Below are 15,634 nucleotides of genomic sequence, written 5' to 3'. Positions count from 1 at the left end.
TCTATATTTTTTAACTTTTTAAATTATTTTTTATCATTAAAAAATTGCAAAAAATATATTTGATATAAAATTATCAAATTTTAAGAATTAAAATGTCTTATCTTTTAAATCATACTTAAAAAAATTACATCAAAATTTAATTTTTAAAATATTTGTTGAGAATATATATTTAATATTATTAAAAATAAATGGTACTTTTGTTGGCGTATTTAAAAATTGGAACAGTTTTGGTAGTTAAGTCATAATTATATATTTAAGCGGCATGACTCATCATCGGCCTATATAAACAGGTATTTGGGATGTTCATTTCTGAGGTCCTGCACTTGTTCTTGTTATATTTTGAGTGTGGGAAGAACAATAAACATGGGTGGCAGAGTGTTGTGCAAAATGTTGGTTGCAGCATTGTTTATGTTATTCAGTGCCCAAAATGCATTAGTAAGTTGTGCTTTGAGTTCTGAATTGCAAGAACAAATCAATGCAATCAACGAACAAGGGCCATACATAGGTTTGGTCATGCCAAATTCCTTTGAACTCGATCCTCTTCTTAGCAATTCAGACTACATTGCTAGTGGTTATGTCCTAGACGTTTCAGGTAAAATAATTAATTAAAAGAAATGTTGACATAATTAATTAAGTATTTGTAATTATAATTCGTATATATAATTAACCTTCTTTTTTTAAAAAAAATGAAGGAAGGAGATTTCGCTTTGGAGCCATTGGTGACAAGCCTGTTATATTGGTCATGACAGGATTAAGCATGGTAATTAATTAATTAATAATTACTATTGTTTCGAAATGTGTTTTATTTTGATTGGAATTTCTTTTGATTATACTCATGTATGGATATGCAGATAAATGCAGGAATAACTACTCAGCTTCTTTTGAGCCTTTTCAACATAGAAGGAGTGGTGCATTATGGCATAGCTGGAAATGCAAATGAACAACTTCATATTGGAGATGTTGCTATTTCTCATTATTGGGGTCATCTCGGCCTTTGGAGTTGGCAGGTATATATCTATATGTGTCGGCGCGGCATATCCTTGAATGAAATTTTGATTCGAGACGAATTTAGTCATTTGTCTGTCCGAATAGAAGATGTCGTAGGTAAAAAAAAAAAAAAACTATATGTGTTGGAGTTTGAATTCCGTCTTATACATTTAACAACTCATTGACCAATGACAGACCTTTAAATAGAGCTCTGATCTATAATAAATTAGTTTTTAGTCTATCAGATTGAGAGATATCATGAGAAACAAAAATAAAAAATAAAAAATATTATAACCAATTTAAATTAATCAAGTGATAATCTTACTCGTTCACTTAAACAAGTGTCAAAAATTTAAATCTTACTTTATATATACAGTAATTCATTAAGCAATATAACAAACCTTTAAATGAAACTTAAACTCACAACATATTAATCTTTTACTTGCCAAATTTAAAGATACCATTAAAAAAAACAAGAAATATTATTATATTTTAATTCGCTTTTTACCACTACTATTGCTACTCTTTTATAACATTTTCTTCAATTCTTCCACACAAGACTCAAGTAAATACATTGGAGAAATGTATTTATTAATTACTTTTTTCTTTTATAAACATTTTTCTTTATTTATGTCTGTTAAAATCTTACTATTTTCGGCATTTATGAAAAAAAAATTGAAGGTCAAATTATAAGACTAATGAAAATATATATTCATTATTACTACTTATCTGCATGGAATAATAATAGACGCTGTTTAATTACCATGCATATTTTGGTAGATATAAAAATTTTTCCTCTTCAATTGAAATCTATTTAAAAGTTAGTTAAAAATGGATTTATTAATTTGTTATATTATACTATATATACACAGAGGTATGGGCTAGGGCCGGAGAATGAACTACCCTTAGAACCAAACGGAGACTACACAAGAAAATATGGAAACTTAAAATTTGCAGATTACACATCAAATGTTACTGCGGATAGTTCATATGACAACCTTCTCAACAATATTTTTTACCAACCAGAAGAGATTTTCCCCATTGATGGCACTCCTGAACAAAGGCAACATGCTTTTTGGGTTCAGGTTGATACCACTTACTACAACACTGCTAGCAGACTCAAGGTAATTTAATTTAGTGTCTAATAATAATTTACTCACCCCCATTCTAATTTTATTATATTTACTTATGGTTGGAGGGATTATTATTATTATTGGAAAAAAATAATGTTGATGTATTTTGTTTTATTGTGAATATTTTTGAATTAAGCGACATATAATTATTTATATACCTCCTTTTATTAATTTAATTTTTAATAAGTAGTTTTATAAAATGGTATTAGAGTTTTTTATGGTAAAAAGTTTAGGAAAAATCTAGGAGGCCAGCAACTTTATTCAATTTTAGCCAGCACGTAACCAGCAAAGAAAAGTGAGTCATTTGATGAAATTTCACACCAATTTCACACCATTGAAATCATCATTGATGACTATTTGATGACTACAAATCACAAAAGTTGCTGGCCCCTAGCACTCCTCAAAAGTTTATTATTTGATCCTTGTTAGTTTCAAAACAAAAAAAATTAATGCAAATTTAACATAAATTAAAAAAAAATTGAGTAAAATTTTTTCTACTAGTTTAAATTTTTTAAATAAATATTTTATGATATCATATAATTAACTTTTACCACTTAAGAAATACTTATGAAAATTATTGACTAAGTTTTTCAAAGTAATTTTTTTACTCAATATATTAATTAAAAAGGAATCTTACTTTTATAATATTTTTTCCTCTAATCTTCTGAAAGTATTTGTATTTGTTCATCTTCTAGAAGTAGAATTGCACAAAAAAAAAAGAAATTTAATTTGCAGATTTAATCTGTATCCAATTTGAATTTTAGATAGAAGGAAATTTGTCTTCTTGTATGGATATGTATGTTTTGAGTATGTATTAGATATACAGTTAGATTTTTTACAATGGTACATGCTGCTTTAGATAGAACGAAACCTGTCTTGTATGTTACGTCTATTTTTACATCTAAAAAGGCTTTTGTGATATGCACTACTCAACATGTTTTTGCACCGTGTCCGTCAATAATATTACGAGAAAATAGGTGGAAACTCATATGGTTAAAATATTATGACAAAAAACCAACTTGGGTTGGTCGAGTGGTCAGCTCACTCTTCCGTTTAAGCAAGTGTTGGGGATTCGAATCTCGCCTTGTGCATGCAGTAACTCATTGGCCAGCGATAAACCCTTAAATAGAGCTACGGATTAGTCTAATCGTTTATTATGTGATAAATATTTAGTTGCCTCAAAACAATGTTGTTTTAAGTGCAAAATAAGTGATACATATATATATGTTGGCAGAACATGAAGCTTGAGAAGTGTCTAAACTCAACAAAATGCTTATCACATACACCAAAATTGAAATTTGTGTCAAAAGGAGCGAGTGCAAGCATCTACCTAGACAATGCAGCATATAGAGGCTTCATTCGTGAACAATTTGAGGTGACACAAGTGGACATGGAAAGTGCATCCGTCGCACTTATATGCCGTCAACAAAATGTTCCCTTTATTGTCATTAGGGCTCTCTCCAACTTGCCCGGCGCCACCTCAGAAGATTCCAACGAGGCTGACACCTTTGCGCCGCTCGCCGCCACCAATTCGGTCAAAGTGGTTGTTGAGTTTGTCAAGCTCTTGCCATCATCATTATCAAGCTCTAAGATTAAGAGGTTGTTGAGGTTGTTGAGTGTTGTCTAATTTCATGAACCGTTATGTATGTGAGTGATGCAAATGTAGACCTCTTATCTTTAATTTCGTCAATAAGAATAAGCAACAGAACTTTTGGAGTATGTTATTTGTGGGGAAAAAAACATATAAAATAAAAAAAGAAAGATTCATGATGCATGATGCTTTGTGTTATAGTAATTTACTTTTGATGTCTAAAATAAATTATAATATTTTGATTTTAATGTCGTGTATTAGTGGAATAAATGAATTTAAGAATATAAAATTCATAACTTTGAAACTAGTTGTTAGTATAAAAAGTTCATCAAATTAAATGTTTGTGAATCACAGTTCAAACAAGTATATATATTTTTTTAATTACATTACATGATATTATTACATTGCTGTAGTCATTTTTTGTCAAAGAATGTTGCTGTAATAATTTAGGCTAAATTCACATTTACATCGCATCATTTGTTTACATCAGTATTCGTTGGTGAATTATGTGATAAAAAATGGTGGCTGCAGAAAAAGTTAAAAGATAATTTGAAGAAAAGAGGAGGTTAGACAGAGAACAAATGACAATAGTGATATCAAAAATTCAAAGGAGAAAATAAGAAAAACTTGAAAATTTGAATTTCAATTTGGTTTACATTGTAGTAATGAAAAAGTAGTGGTAAAATATTTACATAAAGAAGGGGCTGAAAGAAAATATCAAAACAGAGAACAGCTTAATTCAAAAAACGACAAAAGGTGAAGAGCATTAGATACCAAAACCTTTTTAGTTGATGAAGCGAATGAAGTTCAATATTTGAGGAGCTCAATAACATACTTCATGGTTGTTTTGATCTCGTGTTTTGTTTTGTTTTTTGGGTGTGGTTTGCTCTTTTGGTTTTGTCTTGTTGGTTAGGAAGGATGTTGTTTTGTTTGCATGTTTGGATGTGTTGGCGGTTTATCGTGTCTGTTTTCGTTGAGTCTTTGAACTTTACTCTTCATTTGTGGTCGAGTCCCTCAACTAATTGGAAAAAAAAGATAAGGGATCAAATTGACAAAAACAAAAGTAAGAAGTTAAAATCTTATTTAAAAAAATAATAAAGATTTTTTTTTATCAAATGAATTAGACAACTCTCAATTTATACATTAGGAACTTACTTATATTGCACTCATACATCCAATATTTATGAATTCTATCTACTATTTGATTTCAGCTATATTTTGAATCTAAATGTACTTATTATAAGGGATAAATGATGACCACTAAACTAAGACATTGTGTAAAGAAAGAGATAATGAAAATGCCATAATGCCTTCACCCTTCAGGGAAATAGAGCATATCATCGAGGTCCATTTCCTGATCCCTAAGTCCAACCCATCAAGTATTGATTCTAGAACAGAATTGCCTAATTGATTGAACTAAAGTCCAAAAAGAAAAGAAAGAATTTGCTGCACCATCCAAAAACATAATAAACAAAAACAGTAATTTGTTGCAGTAGTGATTATTGAACTAGGAAAACCATGACCGAAAAAAGAGAAGAAAACAAAAAGTTTGGGGTGGAGATGCGGGGGATCGAACCCCGTGCCTCTCGCATGCAAAGCGAGCGCTCTACCATTTGAGCTACATCCCCATTTGTTTGTTTATTCATTTTTAAAAATAGTTCTTTTTCTTTTAATTTTTCTCTCTTAATCTTTGCTCATGGGTTATTAATTAATAAAATTAGTTCCCTAATAAAATTGCTGTTTTCCCCTCTATTAAATGTTATCTAATAATATATTTCTAATGCAACACTGTATGTGTGGCTTTATATACTAAACATGATTAGAAAGATTACAAGTCAACAAATCAACTTAATAGAAAGGATATCGTCCATTTTCTTATTTTATTTTTATATTTACTATAGCTTAATTTTGGTACATTAACGATATAATATTCATCTAAGCTAATAGCATCAGGCCATGGATAACTTTAAGAAGCAATCACCTGTATATCTCTCTATCTATCTTTATCTACTTAAAATTATACTTTCCATTACCCTTACAAGGGCCATAAGCTTTACTACAGTAAATAAAATATCCAAAATTTGCAATGCACAAACTAAAAATGAATGCATAATAGTAATCATAATGACCCTTGTTTATGTTGCTTGAAAGCCAACTCTCATTTCCTCCTCCTCCAGTAACACCATCAACACCACTAAGAACAAAACTTGCTGCCAAATTCCCCACAGACATTGCCAGGCCACCTAGTGTGGACGCCAAGCTAGACATCGATTGGGGAAGCTCGGCCAGAAAGAACTCGTTTTGTCCAATGCAGGCTGATGCCTCGGCCAATCCGTCAAGGATTTGCCGTGGCAGGAGCCATAGGGCGGACAAGTTCACCACGGCTTGTGGTTGTTCCGAATAGCCTTGATCGATTGCAATCCCACGCCTAATGTTCTCTACTATTGCTAATGATGCGATTGAAACACAAGATGAAAATAGGCCAAGTCCTATTTTCTGTTTTGATCCTAAGCATGCCGGCCGTCCCAGTATCAACGATGCAGCCGGGACTAAAACACGGTCATAGAGTATAACCCAAAGTACTACCGATATAATCATGAAGTGCCTTTAGTTCTTCCACCTGATCCACTGTGCAAAGATTCCATGGATTCAAAGGCCTTCCATCTGGTTTGAGATCTTGTGAGGGATCTTTAATCATGCATGCTTTGTTGAGAAACCTAGTCAGAATTGTGCAGCAAAGAAGAATGAAAACATAGAGAAAACTAAGAATATTTAATATTGACGATAGTTGTGATTCACACTAGTATTTGAGTATATCTCAATGTTTCTATCACTCAAAACATAAGAGTATATATAACTACCTAGAGATCACAGACTAACACGATATAATTCCAACTTGTTCCCTAAGTCACCAAAGTCTGTTAGATTAGTTGCAACCATATTAACTGATTCGAGTCTCATTACTCCCTATATAAGTCTCTACTTATATAATATAACATTTTCAGTTTGATGCTTCTGTACAGTGTAAAATTTCCTATAATTTCAAATGTGCTCATTTTAGTCCCATGAATTTATCTTCCATAAAGTCAGATCAAGAGGCTAGTGAACAATTTCAGAATTTCATGATTAAAAAAAAGTTTCTGATTTGATGCAATTAGTAACTATGTCCATAGCAATCTGATCTTATCAATGCATGATGATAAATAAGACAAAAGGAACCAAATCATACCTCAAACTTTCACTTGGCACTAGGAGAATCGAATCCTTCTCATGGTAGTATGTCAAATTTCCATATTCCTGATTCAACTGAACAAGTCTATTTCTATAAGAGGCTACAATGACCTGAGCTAACCCACTCACCATGTTCTTTTTGGTCTCTAGCTTGACATAAAATGGAGAAGCTAAGAAAAACGATATAGTCGATATGAACATTAAGATAACAGGAATTCCGAACCCCACTTTCCATCCCATGGTTTCTTGAATGTAAACAACACCAGTTAGACCAAGAAGTATTGACAATGTGACCGAAGCATAGTACCATCCGAAGTAACTTTCCTTAACATTCCCATCTTTGTCCTTCATGCTTAACTGATCAACACCGAAGGCTAAAGAGGATGATCTTATGCCTCCAGCTCCAATGGCCATAAGGGCAAAAGAGGAATGTAAGATCAAAAGTTGCATTGTTGAAGTGGAGTTATAGACATTGGTTAATTGGTTGGAAGTTTGCCTTGGAATCATGGTTGTTGACCATAGAAGAACCATTCCCTACTCAATCCAGATGATAAAAACAATTAAACTTCTAACTTTGTATCACTGCTTCATGATAGAATTAATGATTTTTAAAAAATAAAGTGAATTATGTTTAATAGTTCCTGTAAAAGTGATTCTGAAGGTAAAAGTTGGTTTTGGTAAATAAAAACTAAAGACACAAAAATTGGCAAAATAAATTCCAAGATACAATCCCTCCAACTGGTGTTCTATTTAAGAATAGAACTCAGATTCTCTCAGAGGCCATAGCATACCTCTGCCATTACACTAACACTCTTATGAGTAAAACTAAGGGAAAAATTTCAAGTGTACCGGTACACCGGTGTTTCAGTGATTTTTAATCGTTGATCTTAATTATAAAAAATGTATATAATATATATAATTAAGATCAACGATTAAAAATCACTGAAACACCAGTATACCGGTATACTTGAAAACTTTCCAAAACTAAGTACTCAGTAACATATGAGTGCCAGCAATTACTAAATATACCTCGAGTTCAACTAGATAGGCACCTTTTTTCGGCCAACATCAGCAACACCTTTTAATGTTAAATTCTAAACACTAAATTTCAAACATATATCCTAAATTTTATATTCTAAATTCTAACTCTAAATACTAAATCTTCCAAAAAAATGAGGGTTAAAATTCAATTTTACAATTGGCTTCCAGTACTTTTTCATATACTTAATATCATTCACTTTCCAGATACAATCTAACTCGATTAGATTGGATTAGTTCGACAAAACTATCCAACAAACTGAGTAGTAACCTAATATTTGATGGGTAGTAAACGGATGAAAAGGAAACGGAAATTACCAACAGGCTAGTAACAGAACCAAAAGCAATCATGGAATATCGACCGACACAAGAGTCTGCAAGCAAAGCAGCAATGAGGGGTGTGAAATTGGTGGCAGCAGACCATAACAAGAGGAAATTGGTGGCAGCAGCAGTTTCCATGCCATACTCTCTTGTCAAGTACAATATCATGTTAGGCATTAGTCCAATGCTAGCCAGCCTCTCAAATGCCTCATTTGCTGCCACAAAATCACACATCAATTAATTATTAGACCCAACTACATCTACATCATTCACCAGAGTTAAGCCCCAAATGGCACTGATCGCGTACCGTAAAATAGTCTTTGAAATCTCAATTCCACCAATTACGTTTTTTAGATCTTCCCTCAACCTTTTTTTTTTCATCAAATGACTCATCCTGCCGTTAGGACTAATATGACACACTTTTGCCAATTCCGAGACATAATTAGTATAATTGAGATTTGGAAGACTATTTTAGTGCACGCAGCGAATCCAATCTCACTAACTACTTTGGAGTTTAGCACCATTGACATTGTTTACCTATGATGAAAGGCAAGGTTCTGAAGCCACCCTTGTGGTTGTGGGAAGTAGTCGAAGTGGCCTTGGAGAGGAGTGGAACTTCCACCACATGCTCTATCTCTGGGAAGCTTCCCATCTGCAAAGATTAGAGTGGTGGTGAATCACTCAAGACTAAACACTCAAACAGTTAAGTAGATTGAGTGCTTTCATATAATTGTATGGCGCAAGATGTGGACAGTTCCATAAAAAGATTGTTACCCTCGTTCCTCCACCTGTTTCTATAAACAGAATCGTACACATACACGTGTATATATAATATGATATAAACTGTTTCCGTAACTGCCGAGTGCACTCTTAATTTCGTAAGATGATTGGTTATTATCTGCTTCATTACATCGGATAACACGACACGCTACTTTTCCATTGGTTTAAAATTTAAATCTTCTCTTAAATAATAACTCTTAAACGCTTTACTAAAATATATATTGTTTTCTTCACTGCACCAAAAGATTTCATTAGTTTCCTTCAATCGATGCGTGTGTTTAAGTCTCAAAATGGAGAAACAAACAACCATTCATTAATACCATGTTTTTCGGTGCAAGATGATTCCCTCGTGTGCCATGTGATGGCGTTTAATTTCTATAATTTAACAATCGGCTATTTTTTGGTTTTGAAAATAGGATTATTTGGTATAATTATAAGTGGGTAAATTTTGTAGGTGGATCAAGCAAAGTATGTGTTGAACATGTTTCATTATTTTGATAATACGCAAATTACGTGTTAGACATGTATCAACATTCTAACAAGTACACAATTTTTCATATTCACAATACTGTAATACATTTTAAATATCAATATTCAATCAAAATATCATCTTCATTTTCATACTAAAAATAACTTCTGTTAACAATTACCCTTTTTAATGGGAATGGATGCTTTTAATTTGTTTTTTATGGATTTTGCTAGAGAATTAATTTGAATATAGTCAATTATAGTCAATTAGTTAAAAAACATGTTAGTTACATAAAAAAAATAAAACAACTTTTCACTATTTCTATTTTCTGAAATTTTAAAAGTAGAAATAAAGAAGAGTTAACCAAATTGGCTTATGATATAGTGGGTTCTCCAGAGTTTTTTTAAATTATTTAGTAAAGTATAACTTTTTATTTTATATTTTTAAGTAATATAAAAAAATATATAAAAAAATAAATGATAAAAGATCATAATTTATGAAACAATTAAAAAAAAATTGAAAAATTTCACTTTTAGTTCTAATTTTAGAACTTCTACATAAGTTCTCCTAGAATTAAATTCTAAAGTGGCCCTTGAAATTTATAAAATGTACCCTAACTTTTTAGTTGCACTATTTAAATTTTTAAGATTGAATAAAATACATTTAGTTAGTCTCCTACTTATTTTTCAGTTAATTTACTTGTCATCACCAGAAATAACATGGCAAATAGCCACGTTAGAATTCTGAAATATTATTGTATTAATTTTGGTGATAAACCTCTAATGAAACGACGTCATTTTCAACACTAAGAGAGTTAAAACATTCAAATCCCCTAACAAAGTGATCCTTTCGTCTTCTTCAAAAGTAAAATATTTTACACAAAATCCTAACATCTTGATATGAAAAAATTGATAGTTTTAACTCTCATAGTCTTAAAAACGATGTGGTTTCATTAGGGATTTAACGCCAAAATCAATACGACAACATTTTACATTGTCCAGTGGCAATCATTCTCGACGGCAAGCAAATTGGCTGGAAAATAGACAAGGGACCAACTAAGTGCATTTTATTCAATTTTGGGGATATAAATAGTACAATTGAAAAGTTAAAGACAAAATCAGTGCATTCTGTGAGTTTGAGGGACTACTTTAGAATTTAACTCATTCTCCTAACATTAATATAGGTTAAATTATTTAAATTTTTATAATTTTATTAAAATTTATAATTTAAAAACTTTTAATTTGATCCTTACATAAATACCCCTATTATGATTTTAATTTTTAGGACGGTTGGAGAATTGGATGCGGTGAAAGATGTCTTTGGGAATGACGATGATGTCGAACCCGCCATGATTAATGATGATAGCGATGATGATATAGAGAGAAGTATTTCTGTTGGGACTGGTGGAGCATCGAGCTCCAAAACTCAGCAGTATCTGCCGCACTTTTCTACTCTAGATTTAGATGCGATGAGAATGGAGGGGTTACTGGATGTAGAATCCGGATTTGGCGCTAGAGATTCACAGAACACCACAAATCTAGCTGAGTTTTAAGTCGGGCAGCAGTTTCAGAATAAAGAGAAACTCGTCTTATGTATGAAGGCTTATAGCATTTACCGTGGGTTGAGTACAAAGTGATAGAATTGGACCATGACAAGTACTATGGTAAGTGCAAGGAGTTTAGAAATAGTTACAAATGGTTGATTCAGATCACTCTACAACAGTGGAAGGGTATCTGGGAGGTCAGACGGTATAATGGACCTCATACATGTTTGGCGACCTCGATCTCATGTGATTACAGGAAGCTTGACTATCATGTGATATCTGTCTTCATCTTTCCTATGATTAGAGCTGATACGGCTGTGTCCATCAAGGTTCTGCAGAATGTGACTGAAGCACATTTTAGGTTCAGATCTATGTACAGGAGAATGTGGTTGGCTAAGCAGAAAATCGTCGCGCAAATATATGGAAATTTGGAGGAGGCCTACAATAAGCTACCAAGATAGGTGCTTAGTGTGCAAATAACGATGCCAGGCAGTGTCATATTTCTGAAGACGAGTCTTATGTGAGTTGGAGACTAGGTTGATGGGGAGTCGACATTTTTTCACCGTCTTTTTTAGTCGTTCCCACCATGCATCGAGACATTCAAGTATTGTAAGCCGTTGGTCAGTATTGACAGGACTCATTTGTGTGGTAAATATGGGAGAACTTTATTGGTTGCGATAACTCAGGATGAAAATTCTAATATCGTTCCTATTGCATTTTCCCTAGTGAAGGGTGAAAATGCGAAATCATGGCCTTTTTTCTTGTCTTACTTACGGTAGCATATCACTCCTCAGTCGGGCATTCTCATGATCTCCGGGAATTCTCGTCACTTCTACTGCCTATTTAATCTAACATTAGAAATCTAAATTAGATTTATCTAAACTCCTAAAAAACTTCTAATCTTATTAATCACTACTCTAACTAAGCATTGTTAATCACTACTTCACAATGCATTTGTACTTTTGAAATTCTAACAAAACAGTAAACCACTACTCTAACTACTATTTGTAGTTTAAAAATTTCAGTAGCGTATATAACAAAATTCTAAACGATTTAACATCACAAATTATTACATATTTTTTTTATAGATATTCAATTTCAGAAACTAAACTCTTCATGGATGGAACCATCAATATGGGCGACGCTGTTTAACCGATAGATACGGTTCGGATCGTCTTCTATTTCCACAATTTTAATCTTACGATTTTTTGGCGCAGATTTTTTTTGGAATTCATTTTTGGGGGGTGGAATTTGGTGAAATGTAATTTGAAGTAAGTGGATTCGAATTTTTTATATAGGTATATAAACACTAAATCGAAACTAATAGATTCAATTTACGACTAGCTTTCGTTCAATGTAAATCAAAGTAAGTCTATTCAATTTATTAGTGCTTAATTCGAATCCACTCGATTCGAATTATTAGGAGCAAAAATTATGTGTGTAATTCAAAGCCAATAGTTTAGTTGTTGATGTGATAGTAACAACGTAAATGGTTGATGGGATAAGACACGAAATATCAATATTTAACCTATTAAGTTAATATTTAATAAATCAAACTGATGGCATAAATTAAATAGAATTTTTTTAATTTTATTTNTTATATATAAATATATAATTATTTAAAATATTTTATATTTTAATATATATTTTATAAAGATAATTATTCTAAATTAAGGGCGAAACCTCATGCAACACAAAAAAAAGGATAATGCCCCTCAAATTTTAAATTTTTTTTATAAATTGTATACAAATTTTAGTTTAATTTTCTTAAAAAAATTATTTTACTTTTTTTTTTTGCAAAATTAAATTGTGGCCCTCTCTAAAATTCAATCTAGTTCTATCTGACCAACTTTGTGACAAATCATCCACCTATGTGTGATTAGCATTGTGAATCGGTGCTAATTGCTTGATCAGAAAATCATAGCCAAGACTAGTAGAATATGTCTCCAGGTTCACATAGCCGCTACATATTGCCAAATAAAAGAGACTTTAGAACAATATAAAACACATATTTTTAATCTATTTATGTAGGTAAAGTTTATGGTGCCCAATAATTATGGTGGTTATAATTATTATATAAGTATTGTTAGAAATTAATTTTTTTTACATTTTGGTAATTTTTTATTTTTTAATTAAAAATATTACTTTAATTTTAATAATATTTTTTTAGATACTATAATTACTATAACATAAATATCATAACATGCATTATTATTTTTATTTTAGTATAAATAATATGCATTAGTTTTTTTGTGAGATGAATTAGATAACTCTCAATTATAGTTATTATATCACGAACACTAACACATGTATTATTTACATGTTGCTAAATCGTTTTTTTTTTTTTTTAATTTTAATTAGCAAGATACAGCACAGCGGAATTACGTAATGAAAAGTGTGGTCCGAATTGAACAACCTAGTTGGGCTGGTGGTATATGATTGTAAGATCCATAGTTTGCAGGCCTATACCAAAATCTAGCCCAAATATAACACTCTATTTGAATATTGGAATTGGATCCATCCAAAAAATTAAAGAAGAATTGGATTTGGAAGTTGGATAAATTGTTACTGTTACATACAACCAAAAAATATTTCGGTCAGTTTTTTAAAAAAAGATTTTTTTTATGTTATTTTTTTAAAAATATTTTATAAAAAAATAAAAATAATTTTATATTTAGATATTTCAGATAAAAAGATATTTTTATTTATCAATTATATTTGGATATAATCATATAAAAGTATTTTTTATTTATTTATTACGTGAAAAAAAATTTTAAAAAAATAGATGTAAATTGAAGTTTTTCAAAAATAATATTTTTTTATTTTTAAATGCTTTTAGTTTTACTATTAGAAATTTATCAAACATCCTAATTTTTTTTTTCATTAAAAGAAAATCTTATTTTATCAACTTAATAATGCACAAACAAATACTTAATTGAGTGGTTAGATATATTACCTCTTAATATACTATATTTGAGTTTGAATTTTGCCCATGACTAAGTAGTAAATAAAACTCTTAAATGTATGTGCAAGTGTGTGATGTAATACTTAAAATTAGAGACTATCCAATCTATTCAAATAAAATAAAATTTTTTACTGTTACACGTCTCAAAAAAAAAAAAATGTTATTACTACTGTTAGAAGAAACTACGTGATTTGATGCAAGAAGACTGAATAAGATTGCTTTTTCATTTTTTTTTTGTTTTTTTCCTCCTTAAATAAACTGCTATTTCTGATCATATTGTTAACTATTTTAAGTTTTTAACAGTAAAAAACATAAAAAAACAAAATATCATCACATATTGGATTAATTCGACCCAACTAACTAAAATGAGCAACTCATTGAATAGTTTCGTTGATCATTTTGAGTAATTTTGTCGAAATAATTCAATCTTTTTTGTGACCAATTCAAGATTTAATTACTATCAAGTTAATTTGGATCCTTTATAGTCATAATTAATATTGACATTTAAATCTTTTCTGATAAAAAAATAGTAGTTTTATTCTATTTTCATGTTATTATTATTTACATTCTTGAATTAGATTGTAACTCTGGTTCTTTCTTTCTTATACTCACTACTCTTATGTTAATTTGAAGTCATACACCACTTGCATGATCAATGGGAGGGTACCTAATTTACTTGTTAACTAGTGTATTAATATTCTACATTTCTATAAATTAAATATGTGTATTAATTATGAATATAAAGTTGGTTAATATAATAAATTTTTTACATTTTAACTAAGGGGTGTTTCGTTTCTGTGTTAAAAATGGTAAATATATGATTTTATTCTTTTATAGATTATATATGATGATTTTTTTTAATTTCTAGTGGAAGAAATAGCATATTGTTAAGAGGCCAAAAGAATTCCAATTAAAACTTACAAGTTAATTGTTTGAAAGGTTTCTTGGTTATAATAATGAGTGAGGAATAATTAATTTCTCAACAAATCAAATACAATACTATATAAAATTGGAGAAAGTGCAAAAAGAGAGGAGAATTATGAATACATACCAGTATGAATAGTGTACCAAAAGTAGCGATAAACATCATATTGAAGGTAGGTTGTGGCTATGTCCAAATTCATATTTGGTAACATAATTAGCCCAAAATTAGGGCTATGATGAAGCGTTGAGGTTTCCATGCAAAATCCAAAGAGTAATGTGGATGAAGATCGGTGTTGAAGGAATTAAAGCTAAAGGGTTCAGAGAGAATGCAAAGAACTCAGGAACATTGATTTCTGCGTTTCTAAATACTTACCATCAATTTTAATAATATTTTATTTAATTTGATTTCAGGTTTGATGATACCACTCGAGGATCACGCGGTGATCCTTCAAATTATTTTAAGGATTTAATTCACTACTTCTCAAAGGATAAACTTGTCATTGCACAAATTGGTTGCAACTTACAACTTGATAAGTTGATGTCCCTATGACGTATCCCATGCCATCACTGTAGAATTTTTTATGAAATGAATAAAATAAATAAGTAAAAAGTATAGGTAATTAACTCAATGTATTAGTCAACTTGAACAATT

The 15,634-nt window shown here is 30.7% G+C and overlaps 2 protein-coding genes and 1 non-coding gene across 3 annotated transcripts; 1 reads left to right on the top strand and 2 right to left on the bottom strand.

The window, feature by feature from the left end:
* Positions 1-325: 325 nt before the first annotated feature.
* On the top strand, positions 326-3,839 carry LOC107470730 (uncharacterized). The gene is made up of 5 exons (XM_016090137.3): positions 326-592; positions 693-760; positions 852-1,007; positions 1,860-2,111; positions 3,355-3,839. The coding sequence occupies exons 1-5, from the start codon at positions 364-366 to the stop codon at positions 3,745-3,747; spliced, it is 1,098 nt and encodes a 365-aa protein (XP_015945623.1). The 5' UTR covers positions 326-363; the 3' UTR covers positions 3,748-3,839.
* A 1,427-nt stretch (positions 3,840-5,266) lies between these two features.
* TRNAA-UGC (transfer RNA alanine (anticodon UGC)) lies at positions 5,267-5,339 on the bottom strand. The gene has a single exon. It is a non-coding gene; the product is annotated as a tRNA-Ala (tRNA).
* A 379-nt stretch (positions 5,340-5,718) lies between these two features.
* Positions 5,719-15,328, bottom strand: LOC107470735 (protein NRT1/ PTR FAMILY 1.2). The gene is made up of 6 exons (XM_052255683.1): positions 15,110-15,328; positions 8,839-8,953; positions 8,299-8,516; positions 6,941-7,476; positions 6,298-6,428; positions 5,719-6,158 (listed from the first exon to the last, which is right to left on the bottom strand). The coding sequence occupies exons 1-6, from the start codon at positions 15,146-15,148 to the stop codon at positions 5,719-5,721; spliced, it is 1,479 nt and encodes a 492-aa protein (XP_052111643.1). The 5' UTR covers positions 15,149-15,328.
* Positions 15,329-15,634: the final 306 nt, after the last annotated feature.

Source organism: Arachis duranensis, chromosome 10 (genome assembly GCF_000817695.3).
Source record: "Arachis duranensis cultivar V14167 chromosome 10, aradu.V14167.gnm2.J7QH, whole genome shotgun sequence".
Taxonomy (NCBI): Eukaryota; Viridiplantae; Streptophyta; class Magnoliopsida; order Fabales; family Fabaceae; genus Arachis; species Arachis duranensis.
Note: the sequence above shows the minus strand (reverse complement) of the source record. Positions and strands in the feature narration are given on the sequence as shown.